General features: G+C 36.1%; 1 protein-coding gene across 1 annotated transcript; it reads left to right on the top strand.

The window, feature by feature from the left end:
- The first annotated feature begins 5397 nt into the window (after nt 1-5397).
- On the top strand, nt 5398-13215 carry slc6a11a (solute carrier family 6 member 11a). Its single transcript, XM_056254018.1, has 14 exons — nt 5398-5572; nt 6121-6255; nt 6753-6893; nt 9119-9206; nt 9460-9592; nt 9796-9930; nt 10060-10163; nt 10978-11102; nt 11456-11568; nt 11667-11804; nt 11982-12084; nt 12177-12277; nt 12553-12723; nt 13099-13215. Exons 1-14 carry the CDS (start codon nt 5398-5400, stop codon nt 13213-13215), a joined length of 1779 nt encoding a protein of 592 aa, XP_056109993.1.
- The last annotated feature ends 1479 nt before the right edge of the window (nt 13216-14694 follow it).

The raw sequence follows: 14694 nt of genomic DNA, 5'->3' as shown, positions 1-14694 counted from the left end.
CAAGTAGGCCTACTAAAGCAGTTAGTATCAAGATACTGTGCTAATGTGTGCAAAGCAATAGTTTTTATATTACACAATAGGCTATATAGATTAAATTTGTTTTGGCCAGTCCTCAACCTAACCACAAGCTCTCTCGACACATTGGATAACCCCCACACATAACAGAAACCCATTTAAATTCCAAACAACATTACACACTAACATTCACCCCCTATATTAATCTTGAGCAAAAACACATAACATAACACATAATTTCAACATTTACTCCTATAACAGTCGGAAGCAAAACATGCCTGGAACTAGAAATCTGATGTAACTCATTCAGTTTGAGTTCTGCTTAATTAATATAATCAGTTATATTTTTTTTCTGGACGTAAAATGGACGTGTGGCGTGAGAGCGTGTGGAAAATGTCAATTGCGCGAGTCTCACGCTCAATGCGTGAGAGTTGGCAGCCCACTATGAGGTGCCCCTAGGGACATTATTCAGAATTACCTTGCATATACATGTACTTTTCCTCTCACATACACATATAAAACCAAATTCATTCACATACTATAATGAGATGCTCACACACATACAAGTGAAATGCTTTTACAAACACAACTGAAACGCTCTCATACATACAACTGAACATGTTACGCTCACACACACAACTGAAACGCTCACACACACACAACTGAAATGCTCTCATACATACAACTGAAAATATTATGCTCACACACATAACTGAAACACTCACACACACACAACTGAAATGCTCACACACATACAAGTGAAATGCTTTTACAAACACAACTGAAACGCTCAGTCATAATACAGGTTAGACAATAATAATACAGGGCTAAGATTATTACAAATAAACACAAGATTGTGACGCTTATCCAAAGGTTTGTGCGAGTGTGGAGCGCGCACTGCATGGCACGGAGGCGCGAACACTTGCGTTTTCCTATCAGCAGTGGAAACAACTTAAAATACTCTATAATTTCTGGTCATACAGAAAATAATAATACATCATTCGCAACTACTTTTATTTGTGTAAACTCACAATAACAAGAAAACGTTGTGCTTTTGTAAAATAAAATAAAACAATCAGGCGAGCTTTCATGGTCTCCGTGATCGCGTCTCAAAAATGAACTGAAACAAAATATAGCCTATGTAGGCTAAAGCTTGAAATGTCCACTTTTAAAGAACCAATTCGAATCGAAAGCAAATACCGTCTGATAATGCAATCCATATGAATTTCTCTCTAAAGGCCCATCCTTACAGCGGAGATGGAGGTATAGCCTCGTTATTTTTTCAGATTATAAATCACCTATAGCCTAAATCATCTCTCTGTATGGTTCGAGAGTAGGCTATGGCTCTTTTCATTCAGCACTGCGGGAAAAATATCATTTCCTGGTTTGGCCTTAGTTAGAAAACCAGTAAAATCAATTTTTTTGCATATTAATTTGTGAATATTTTAAATGTTTAATAAAGGGGCAAAAAGTCACATACAAAAATCGGAAAATACTTCAACATTTATTTTTTTGCGTAGCATTTGGTGTATAGGCTACAGTTCAAATTCCAATTTTGGTGTTCAACTTTGCGTTTTAAAAATAGGGCCTACAACAACCATTTTTCGTTTTTCAATTACGGGTTAAAAAGGGGAAAACGAATGCACGCAAAAGTACACGGACCATGGGTAATTTTGAAGCTTGCTAATGATTTCACTGTGTTTAAACGAGAAACAAGCCAAAACAAATTTGGGCGTTTTTTTGTGCATTCTCGCAGTTTTTGGCGAGGTTTTGTGATGGAAAACCTTGGCATCTGGCAACCCTGCTGGAGTGGGCGGGGACTCTAACCACCTTCCGTTTCAACTGAAATGCTTTCATACAACATACTGAAATGCTTGCATACAACATACTGAAATGCTTGCATATAACATACTGAAATGATTTTCAGTTGTGTGAGTGAGAGCGTTTCAGTTATGTTTGTAAAAGCATTTTACTTGTATGTGTGTGAGCATTTCACTTGTGTGTGTGAGAGCATTTCACTTGTATGTGTGTGAGCATTTCAGTTGTGTGTGTGTGAGCGTTTCAGTTGTGTGTGTGAGCGTAATATTTTCAGTTGTATGTATGTGAGCGTTTCAGTTGTGTTTGTAAAAGCATTTCACTTGTATGTGTGTGAGCATTTCAGTTGTGTGTGTGTGAGCGTAATATTTTCAGTTGTATGTATGAGAGCGTTTCAGTTGTGTTTGTAAAAGCATTTCACTTGTATGTGTGTGAGCATTTCAGTTGTGTGTGTGTGTGTTTCAGTTATGTGTGTGAGCATAATATTTTCAGTTGTATGTATGAGAGCATTTCAGTTGTGTGTGTGTGAGCGTTTCAGTTGTGTGTGTGAGTGAGCGTAACATGTTCAGTTGTATGTATGAGAGCGTTTCAGTTGTGTGTGTGTGTGTTTCAGTTATGTGTGTGAGCATAATATTTTCAGTTGTATGTATGAGAGCATTTCAGTTGTGTGTGTGTGAGCGTTTCAGTTGTGTGTGTGAGTGAGCGTAACATGTTCAGTTGTATGTATGAGAGCGTTTCAGTTGTGTTTGTAAAAGCATTTCACTTGTATGTGTGTGAGCATTTCATTATAGTATGTGAATGAATTTGGTTTTATATGTGTATGTGAGAGGAAAAGTACATGTATATGCAAGGTAATTCTGAATAATGTCCCTAGGGGCACCTCATAGCCCTCCGCTCAGACTCCCCAGCTAGATTTTTTTTGTTCTAAAAATGTTCTGAGAAGATTATACCATGCAGTGTTCTGATAATGTTTACAGCGGGTAGTTTTATTTTTGTTCTCCTAAAAGGTAGGATAAACGCGCTGCAACTGAAGTAAACACATGCAAATAGAAAAAAACGCGTGCAAATAGAAAAAAACGCATGCAAATAGAAAAAAACACATGCAAATAGAAAAACACGCGTGCAAAAAAAAAACAAAAAAACATCTTCATCAGTTTCACAACACACGTGTGCTCCAAATTTAGAAACGCGCTGCAAAAGTTCACAACACAAGCAAATAGAGAAACGCGCTGCAAATAACACAGACCACAACGGAAATGTTTCCAGGGGAACCAAATAAGTGACGAACCCGGCTGGGACGTGCTTATTGCTCGTGAGCTTTCCTATGCCCTACTCCCTTCGAAGGGCAGATTGCTGAGCCCTTAAAGTGGGACTGTGGAGTGAGCAGGGCTCTAGTGTGCTGTTAGGCAGCCGTGTGGAACGCACTTGATGAAGGAGCAACGAAAGACAACAATTTCCTCATTATTTTCACCTGGGATGTTCCCATGACAACGCAGCACGGTGTCCATCAGCTGGTCTTACGACAGAAATATAATGCTGTTAACATAACGGATGCAAATACATTTTTATTTTTAGTTTACAAAAAAGCTTTTAAAATATACGTTATATATCTGTGTGTCTCAACTTTTATATTTTTTGGACCCACATTACCTAACATTTCTTACGAAACTTTTCTTTATGAAAATGTAATAACATGAAATAATTTGTACAGTGTAACTGATGTATAGATAAATATCTTTCCTTCATGTTTTTCTTCTTTATTTATTTATTTTAGTTTCCAGCTCATTGTTCTTTTCTCATTTGTATTCTGATGACATTGAACATATTGTTAATAGAGGGTATGCGCATGACGTCACTGTCGGCCGGAGTGAATGCGGTCACGCCCACAAGTGGCAAAAAGACTGAGCGGCAGCATTTGTTTTCAGCGTGAATGCCGTGAAAATCACACAAAACACATCTAAAACGGGAAAGAGCTTTGCGATTGACTGTACAACTAGATTTGACCAGAAATCTGAGGTACTGTATATTTTTACAGACTGCAAAAAGCTACAGAACAGACTATATTCTGCATAATTGGATGTTTTTAAATAAACACTGACAAAAAACTATACAAGTTTTAGGGCTGGACGATATGATGATATACAGTATAACATTAATGTAAGTGATCACTCGGATTTAGACCTATCTATATTGTATTTATATAAAACGTTTACAGGCAAATTGTCTTCATTTATTTCCCCGGTGTCGAAATCAGGCACATATAAATGTCAGGAAACACAACTCCTGGCTGCATGTCAATATCCATGGATCACTGGATCTTTGATAAGTTGTAAGGAACACTATATCGAGTCCAACTTTTAGTTTAAACTGATAATAGTTTGTTTTACTCGCGTTTTCGCAGTTTCCCCTATTAACTCCAGTCACGCAGCAGCTCTTCTGCCACTCAGTCCCGCTGAGGGGGGCGTGTTCCGGCGGGGAAGTGACGTTAATGCATTCCCTCTATACATTTTGTACATTGTATACAAGTTGTATGTCATAAAAAAATGTAATCTCTGTATGTTTTGCACAAATAAATAAATAAAGTAGAATTTTAAGCTGTAAGCACCAGCACGCAGCTTTTTTTATTTGCACGCGTTTTTTTCTATTTGCATGCGTTTTATTTTATTTGCATGTGTTTTTTTCTATTTGCACACGTTTTTTTCAGTTGCAGCGCGTTGAGCTCTCTCGGCCACCGTAGATAACATTCCCTAAAGCATTCTAAAAATATGTTTAATGATAACATTGTTAGAACATTATTCCCTAATGTTCTTATAACATTTTCAGCGGGTAATTTTCTTTTTGTTCCCAGAATGTTCTCTTAAAAGATAGGATAACATCCTCAAAATGTTACATTTAAAATGTTCTTTGTTAACACGTCACATTAGAACGTTTTATAAAAAACATTCCGCCATCTCAGCCTTAATAATATCCTCCAAACATTTTACGAACGTTGATTTAATAATGTTTCTCCTCTGTTATTATGGAACGTGTGCTAATGTTTTATTGAGAACATTGTATAATCTGTTATCTCAACAACATTTCCAAAACATCCTCAAAATGTTACAGTTAAAACGTTATATTAGTTTACCATTTAACCTTAGAAACATTATTTGAAATAAGAAAACATCCTTAAAACATTCTTTGAACATTACATTCAAATGTTTTGTTTAAAACATTATCCAAACTTGCAGGGAATGTTAGCCAAAGTTCTGAGAACGTTCCCTGCTAGCTGGGATCATGCCGGGCATTAGAATAATTGCACAGGTCACGACTTGACTGACAACACCTTTTGAAATAGCTACACTGCTGAGAAGAAAACTTATTAATAAAATGCCTGCAGTCACAGAACAAATGGACTAAACGGAACAAGTTAACACATCTATACTCTCCCTGCAGCATAAACACCTACCGCCCTCCCCTGGTAATGCTTAAAAGCTGTTATAAAGAATCGCGCTTATACAAAAGCTTCTTCGAATCGTACACGCACACCTACGCGCTGACAGACACAGACTCCCACACATAAACAGTATGGCAGACCCCTCGACCACGACCAGGCGGACAGTGAACCAACAGGCTGATCTAAGTCCTGAAGAGAGAGGCAAATGGGCAAACAAGATTGAATATCTGCTGACTGTAGCCGGAACTATCATTGGGCTTGGAAATGTCTGGAGGTTCCCATATCTTTGCTATAAAAATGGAGGAGGTGAGGAGTATTGGACAATAGGCTACACCTGATCAATTGCTGATTAGGGTTTTAATTTTATTTGTGAGGGATCAAGTCATTGGCAGCATTTTTTTTATACAAGTATTTAAAAATTACTTTAAAAAGAGATTAGGATTTTGAAGTGCTATAAGCCTATATAATATCCTTTTGTCTGTGTTTTTGAGAAGCATTTATAAACCATCTGTTTCACGTATACTTTTAATAAATTACTGTTTTTTTTTATTATCACATTATACAACGTTAACATATTCATAACCAGTTACATCTTTATATGCAATTTGTTTTTGGATTTAAACAAAAAGCATTCAGAAAAATACAAAATTCTAAACCTTTTTTCTAAGCAATATTCTATATAAAAATGTTGAGGTTAGGTTTACTTTTATAGATATATATTTTTAATTTATATAATCCTGATGTGGTATGTTATACTGAAGATCATGAATGAACACATGTAGGATTTATGTATAGGACTTTTTAAAAATGATTATTTATCATCTTATTTTACCACTAACATCTTAAATCCTTAGGGGCTTTTTTCATTCCATACTTCCTGTACCTGGTTACTTGTGGTATCCCGCTTTTTGTGCTTGAGACATCTTTGGGTCAGTACACAAGTCAGGGAGGCATCACATGTTGGAGAAAGATCTGTCCTCTTTTTGAAGGTGGGTTGCTGCACTTCTCAATTAGTATGGGTTTTGTGATGCTTCATATATAGTCAAATGTTGTACAGTTTGTAATGCATTTGCTAACAATGTTTCTGTGGTGAAGTTAATGTGTTAAAAGTTTAAATTTAAGTTTATATTAAAATATAGGCTATATATTTTTCAGCAACCATTTTTAAAGTTGCAGAAACTAGTTATCACCCATTAGAAACTTATTAAACTAATTCAGTGGCCCACAACACCAAGCTTTTGTTGCTATAATAAATAATATAATAATTAATAAATAATGTAATAAAATTAATTAAAATAAATAATAAAATATAGTAAAAAAATAACAAATGCTTAACTATATTTTTAACAGTGTCCTCTATCTCTAGTATATACTTTTTTGTGTATTTTTGTTGCATACTTTTTCTATTGCAATATTTCTATATGTTACCTAAAATCAGGTAACATTTGTTTTTAAAATGTAGTACTAACATGACTCCTTTTTTCAGGAATGGGTTATGCCAGTCAAATGATTATTGTCTATGGCTCAATCACCTACATCGTCATCATAGCCTGGGCTTTTCTGTACCTATTCTCAGCCTTCAGTGTAGAGCTACCCTGGGCCAGCTGCAACAATCTGTGGAACACAGGTACATTTGGTTGAAGCTCACATGGACAGTATGTATAGGCTTTGTATTACATTTACTTGTTCGGTACCAGGCGAGTAGGCTGGGTTTTTGATGGAGTGCTAGCTCTTCAATCTTTTCTAAAAAAAAAGAAAAAAAAAGTTAGTAACAGGACATCTAGCTTAAAGTTATATTAAAGTTTTTTTACAATCATTTCAGCACCAATTTCAGAACCTTGATGTCATTTTTCAAAACTCAAGACACAAAACTCAAAACAGTCATCACTTGTAACAGACTGTCTGATGTTCAAAACTCTGCAGTGTGTATATTAATCTCTGAATACTCTGCATTCATATTTTTAAAGAAGCCTTGCACTTGCAGAATCATTGCTTCAAATAACTAATTTATCATGAAATATTATTGGAACACTACTTTAGATCACCCACACACAAGATACTGATAGTTCCAATGTGTAGTTAGTACAATCATTAAATATTGTTGTACAAAATATGTGATGCAGGTTTCATGTTCTACACATACATACATACATCACTGTAAAAGACTAGAGAGAATAGTACAGACACAGCGGAATCATTGAACAAAATCTGAGATTTATTGATGAAATAATCAAATCAGTCAAAGAAAAAAGAAAGACTACAGTAAAATGTCAACTGGAGTGTTCCTCACTGCACTTTTATTTCCATCAACCCTGTCTTGTGGGTTTGGCCACAGGTTCTCATCTTATTTTCATTAGCTAAACATCCTGTAAAGACTCTTCTGGCATGGCAAATCCAGGCCTGACACTGTGATATCATTGTGTTATCCATGGCCTGGTGTTGGGGACAAAACAGTTAAAGACCCAGAACCAGATATGATGAATAAAGACCCGGAGTCAGAAGTGCAGTCATTTGAAGAACATTTTACTGAAGATAGTTTGCAGTTTGATCAGGCAGAAGTCATCTTCAAGACTCACAAAGAGTTTGTAGGCCGCTCTGTTTTACATTTACTAAAATCACAGCAATTTTACCAAGGTCTAAGCTACGTCATTACTTCAGGTTGAATGATTCTGATTGGCTAAGAAATAGATTAACATAGTAATTTTCCACACATAGACAGATAGACAGAAGCATATCTCAATCGATTATGCGGCTGACACCCGTACCCTGGATATAGGCACATTGTGACCTTCCAGGTCACAGAACTGCATTTCTAGGTACCAGCTTGTCCGGAACAACAAGTCAGCCTATAACCCAAAGTACTAACACACAGACACAGCTTCTTCAAGGTTGGATTTGGTTGGGCTCTAACTATAAACAGGAGACTTTTCCAAAACATCCAGATAACATGTTCTTTCTCTCAGTGTGAGGACATTTTAATATAGAACAGTAAAGTAAATAGGTTTTCAGGATTACTAGATAGATACAGGCAGGTGAGTTTTTATCAGGGCTGAAGCTAAACTCTGCAGGACAGTGGCCCTCCAGGACCGAAGTTGCCCATCCCTACCCTAAAGGGACAAGGTGGTGTAAAAATTTTTTTTCAATCTTTTGTGTCCCCTCGCAAAACTTTTACGTTCCCTCGCAAAGATATTTGCGTTCCCTTGCAAAACCTGTTCGGACAGCTGAGCTGAGTTTGTCCTCGGACAATCACTTCCTGTTTAATGTCCCGCTGGCAGTGTTTCAGAGCTCCGTACCTTAACAGTGGAGGGGTTCATAGTGTTTGAACTTGGACTCAAATATAAAGAAATGCGGTGTTTAAGTGCTTAACTCAAGGAGTTCAGTAAAGTTGGCAATATATTTACAGATTCGAAATTCCTGGATCAACAACTCATGAGCTAAACGTTGTTAAAACACAAATGACACCTATTTTCCAATCATAGTAACGTAGAAAACGAGCTACTACAACCCAATTTTCCTCAAAACGAGCTTTATAATCTAAATTGATCTCTGAGCAGGCGGCTGAGAGACAAGTCGGAAGGGACCTCATGTGGTACTTCACTAAAAACAGTGAAGCGTGTGTATTTTTGCTTCACATGCACATATAATGAAGGAGATTTCTCTTTTTGCAGAAATCTCCCTACTTTGATGCTTATGCCAGGATTGGGAGTGGGATATAGAATATTGTTTAGCTAATATATGTGAACCAGATGTTTTGTGAAATTTAAGAATATTTAATCAGATTAAGTCTGGGTTTATTTGTTCTTCAGGATTGTTCCTATACCTTTAACCATATTTGTATCTCTTTGGGTTTAGATGCTTGTACTGTGTTTAGTGGGAAGAATTCAAGTTCAGAGTGGACGTCTCCTCTTAATGCCACTTCCTCTGTGATGGAGTTCTGGCAGTGAGTTAAATGAAAATGCAATGAACTTACGCTGAGAATAAAATAACAATTCATATATAAGTTTAACATTTTAGAGAATCTGACATCAAACCAGGTCAGAATTACTATTACAATTGGACATGGTGCCATGCAAATTTCATGGTATATGAATATGAAAATGTTCTGCTTGAGTCTTTCTTACATAGCAATTCATTTACATAAGACAGCCAACTCACAGTTTTATTATATTGTTGAATGCTTTCTGTATGTTCAGTCACAGAGTGTTGCAACTGTCCAGTGGAATAGAGCATTTGGGAACAGTAAGGTGGGACTTGGCCCTTATTCTCTTACTCGTCTGGACCCTGGTCTACTTCTGCATCTGGAAAGGCGTGAAATCTACTGGGAAGGTTATAGTCCTTACAAACATCCATAATACCTTTCATTAAAAAGCTATGGGCATACAAAATGGCACCAAATGGCTTAAATAAGTTTCAATCTTTTTATTACCGGTGACAGAACAGAAAACAGTTTTCAGCATGAAATACCCATACACTCTACATTATTGTCAATTAAAAGTCAATTAACTGCTGTAATATTATTATATTTACAGGCAGTCTATTTCACAGCAACATTCCCTTATGTAATGCTCCTGATACTGCTCATACGAGGGGTCACTCTACCTGGTGCCATCAACGGCATCCACTATTATATGTACCCGGATCTGACACGGCTAGCTGACCCACAGGTAAAGTTATTAGAAAGCCTAGAATGAGTTACAGCAAATCTAATTTAGAGACTGTATTACTGTTTTCTTGTATTGCGCTTTTTGAAGTTACTCTTTCTGAATTGTCTTGTTTTTTTGTTCGTTTCCAAGGTATGGATGGATGCTGGTACTCAGGTCTTTTATTCTTATGCTATATGTCTTGGGTACCTCAGCTCTCTTGGAAGCTACAATCAATATAACAATAATTGTTACAGGTGAGTGTGCATTAAATGAAGCAGAACATTTTATTTGAACTGATAAAATTTATTAATTTAATCTGTAGTTTTCACTTAAAGATGATTAAATTTTTTTTTGCACAATGTCCACAGAAATATTAAGCAGCACAACCGTGACCAACTGTAATAACAATAAGAAATGTTACTTGTCAGCATATTAGAATGATCACTGAATCAGAATCACTGAAGACTGGAGAAATGGCTTCTGAACATTTTTTTTTATTTTATTTTTATTTTTATTGAAATTTCTTCTTATCACAATAAACAATAAAAACGTCTGACAAAGAAGAAAAATATGACATCCTCAAAATGTACAATATAAATCTTATTGTATTTAGTTTTCAGGGATAAATTACAGGAATAAATTACATTTTAAAATGTTAAAATAGAAAGCAGTTATTTAAAATTGTAATAAAATTTCACAATATTACTGTTTTTACTTTGATCAAATAAAATAAAAAATTATTTCTTTTTTGACACTATTACATTTGCTGTTTTTTCTTTTTCTTTTGACCAAATACACAACAGACACAATAAGCCAAGTGGTGCTCACTGCAGAGTCAAATGATGTCCAGCTCCACCTCTCTGGACATCTAATGGGGTGGAGGGATAGAGTTGTGAGTAGGGTAGGGTGTAGTTGGATATTCTAGCTCCACCCAATAGGGCCAAATTACATTCGCTCTTCCTCGCTGGACGTCTAGCGAGGGGGAGCTAGACATAAGCTCCACCAATTTGCTTTGCAGTGAGTAGCCTCTCCAATAAGCTAATGTTTGTGATGTGAAAATATTCCTAGGGACTCTTTCTACCTCTGCTTGCTGAACAGTGGAACCAGTTTTTTGGCTGGATTTGCCATTTTCTCTGTTCTGGGTCACATGGCACAGGAGCAGGGTGTGGACATATCCCTTGTGGCTGAGTCAGGTAAGAGAAAAAATTTTTATTGTTCTTTTGAAACTTTCCAACATATCAAATGAATGATCAAACTGAATTTAAAACGGAATAACATTGTTCGTTTTAATATGGTCTCATTGTCACTGCCTCAATTCAATAGTCTTTGTTATTCAAAAAAATTGTAACTTGTCATCCTTTGCAAGTGCTATTTTGAATTGTGGCATTATGTGTCTTAATAAAATACTTTCAGCTCCAATATATAATATCTTTATTTATTTATTGGTAGCTATGTAGTAAGTATGATAATGTATGGATACTGTAAGAGGCTCTAGGTGGTGTTGGTCACTGTACCACATTGTACCTCCTCCCTTGGCTGTCCTTAGGTCCAGGACTGGTGTTCATAGTGTACCCTCAGGCGGTGACAATGTTGCCATGGTCTCAGTTCTGGGCTGTGTGTTTCTTCACCATGATCATCCTTTTGGGCTTGGACAGCCAGGTTAGACCCTTTTCTCTTTCTAAGCCTAAAATCTGTTGCTTTGCTCTCCCCCTGTTCCTGCTGCCTCCCCATCCAATGTCCTTTCTTGTGTCACTCAGTTTGTTGGACTGGAGAGCATAATGACATCAGTGACAGACATCTTTCCCACTGTGTTGAGACGTGGCCTCAGAAGAGAGATGCTGCTTTTAGGGATTTGCCTTTTCTGCTACCTGATGAGCCTCTTAATGATTACAGAGGTATATACCATTTTTATATAGTATTTTATATAATGAAACCTGTAAATATGTAAAAATGTTGTTTTCGGAAGGCATTTCTGGTCCTGCAGAAGTTTTTGTAGTCCATGGCTTTGCATTTTGTTCATTCGAATATCTTTGTTTTATATCTTAAAAAAGTGTCCTATTTTTGTTTCACAGGGTGGTCTGTACATCATTCAGTTGTTTGATCATTACGTGTACAGTGGAGCAACTCTCCTGTTCCTGGCTATATGTCAGTCTGTGGCCATTGGCTGGGTATATGGTGAGTGGCCTACATTTAAATGTGCCTTAAATTGTACTTGCTACACTTTCATGGGACTTTATGTGCTTAAAATTGTGCTGTCTCTCTCCAAGGTGCTGACCGATTCTATGAGAACATAGAAGACATGATTGGTTACAAACCCTGGCCTGTGATGAAGTACTGTTGGCTCTATGTCACCCCTTCTGTCTGTGTAGTAAGTGTGTTTCTGTCACAGGGTAAAATAGGAGCACTCAGCACAGTTTATTGAAATACATAACAAACTTTCATATGCATGTCTAAAAACATCAGAATCTTATAGCGTATTGATGCATTAGAATGTACCATAATGAAAAATGCAAAAATTATATTTGGCCTATTATGCTTTTCTAATATATATATATATATATATATATTTTTTTTATTTTATTTTTTATTTAAGAATACATATTATGTTCTGATCAAACCTGTATTGTCAATTATGTCCTGTAGGGCACCTTTATTTTCTCTTTGGTCAAGTACAGTCCCCTGAAATTTAATAACACATATGTGTATCCATGGTGGGCATACGGTATCGGCTGGTTCCTGGCTATATCCTCTCTCTCCCTCATCCCCATCAACATGATCTACAAACTGTACAAGGAGAAAGGGACCCTCTGGGAGGTAGGTGTTGTCGTGAAAAAACAAATATAAGTGCTCCTTTATGTTTTTTTCTCTCTGATTTCACCGATGTTTAGACTCACTAAATATGGGTGGTTCTCAAGGATTAATAGACATGGCTGAAATATATATATATATGTATATATTCATTTTGCTTTTATGTTCACAGTTTAAGGTCTTCTGATTATCTAATATATGTTATTTTTTGAAAATTTTATTTCAACAATATATAAATGTTTTGAAGTGTTTCTAAATTAAAACCTTTAGAAGAACCAGCAGGCAACTGATTCACAACAGGAATGAATTTCTTTCATTTCCTATGGGATGAAATGTAATAGAGATAACTGAATAATGTTTTTTTGTCTGTGTTGCCCTCAGCGTCTCCAGTTGGCTTGCACTCCAGCAGAGGATCTACCTCAAACTCACAGACCTTCAGCACATGGTTATACTCTGTCATCCTGTACAGACAGAGAAAAGACCCCAGACAACCTTTAATGCTCAGCTCCCATTAAGTCAGTTGTCCCTACAGTAGATATTAAACCACAGTTCAGTCCAAATTAAGCTTTTGAAGCTTTAACAGGTCAATTCCATTGAGTTATTCATTTTGAAGAAAAAATATAGTAATGTTCCCTAGTGAAAGTTCAATAGATTAAAAAGGCAAAAGAGTAACATAAGTAAATAGCTGACACAACTGCATATGTTCTCCCTCCTGCATACAGAAATGTAATAGTGCCTTGTTTTTAGCGATATAAAACATTTATTTTTGGACAGTGATCTATTAGTGCTGTTTATGAGATCAAGTTTTGACAAAAGATTGTTTGTCTCATTAGGAAAACTAAATCTCAACTCATATTTACAGATGCAGACACTTTTACTATGCAAACACATACTGTATGCATCGCCTTAAAGCAGGGCGGCCATGATGAAAAGCAAACTAATCATGCATTTTGACAGCTGGCTATTCTCATAGGGACGGGTTATTAGAAATTTTCTTTATGATCTTCTCATGCAAGTTAACCTGTTATGAGATAAACGGAGCCTTCAGGCACTGTTTTTATTTGATCCATGGTAAGAGCTTTATTGATATTTCTGTCAGTGATATTCAGTGTTTCACATACCTTGAGGGCATTATGTAAAATGTGCTTGATCAACACCAAGGTGTTTGGAAGTACAGGTCATGTATAAGGAGATACATTTATTTTTCAAGTAGTATGTAGTCTTTTTATAATAAGCTTTTTAATCTCACATTGTAATATCTTTTTAGATTCATTATACTTTGTATAACAGATTATATGAAATGTAAATCAAACATATTATGTATTTACAGAATGTGTAGCAGAATCATTTTAACGTCTATCAGATCATACTGCAAATCATCTTCATTTATATGGGGTAGAAGGTAAATCATTTTTCTTTCTGTCTGTTCGTTTTCCCCATCTCCCGGATGATAAAAAGCAATGCTTTCAAATGATTTATTCTACTTATTCCTCATGGGATCTGCTGAGCAGCTTATAAACTCAACAAGAGCCCATTTAAAAGGTTTTAGGCTCCAACAATAATAGGATTCTGTGGGTCACAACCTCCCTGGTTTTGTTTACTTTTTTCCATAGACACAGATTAAGTTTAATCCAGGATAGTTGCACTCTGAAATGTGAGTTTTCAATAAAAATCCTTTGAAGTCTAGGATCATAAAAAACATCTGTCCAGAAACTCAGGATTACAGTGATATTGATTCAAACTGATGTTGTTCTGCCAAAAAAAAGGAAAAAAAAGTCACTGCTAGCCTAGGGCAAGATACCTTTGCAATGTTGTGTATACTATTTGTATTTAACCCTTTTTAAAGCTAGTCATCATGTCTGCCAGCAGTTATAAACGACACAATGATTTATGATTGCATATTTTGTTGGTGACCTTGTGCTGTGACACTAGTACACTTTATCTCCATATTTGATGTTAAAAATTGTATGATAGCTT

This window comes from Rhinichthys klamathensis, unplaced genomic scaffold (genome assembly GCF_029890125.1).
Source record: "Rhinichthys klamathensis goyatoka isolate OS25496 unplaced genomic scaffold, OSU_Roscu_1.1 h1tg000109l_1, whole genome shotgun sequence".
NCBI classification, from domain to species: Eukaryota; Metazoa; Chordata; class Actinopteri; order Cypriniformes; family Leuciscidae; genus Rhinichthys; species Rhinichthys klamathensis.
This window is presented reverse-complemented; position numbering and strand designations above follow the sequence as displayed.

Excerpts from the sequence above, each read along its gene's own strand:
- slc6a11a (XM_056254018.1), top strand. The coding sequence starts at position 5,398 with ATGGCAGACCCCTCGACCACGACCAGGCGGACAGTGAACCAACAGGCT. Across the intron at positions 9,593-9,795 it reads GCGTGAAATCTACTGGGAAG|GCAGTCTATTTCACAGCAAC; the intron begins GTTATAGTCCTT and ends TTATATTTACAG. Across the intron at positions 11,103-11,455 it reads ATCCCTTGTGGCTGAGTCAG|GTCCAGGACTGGTGTTCATA; the intron begins GTAAGAGAAAAA and ends GGCTGTCCTTAG.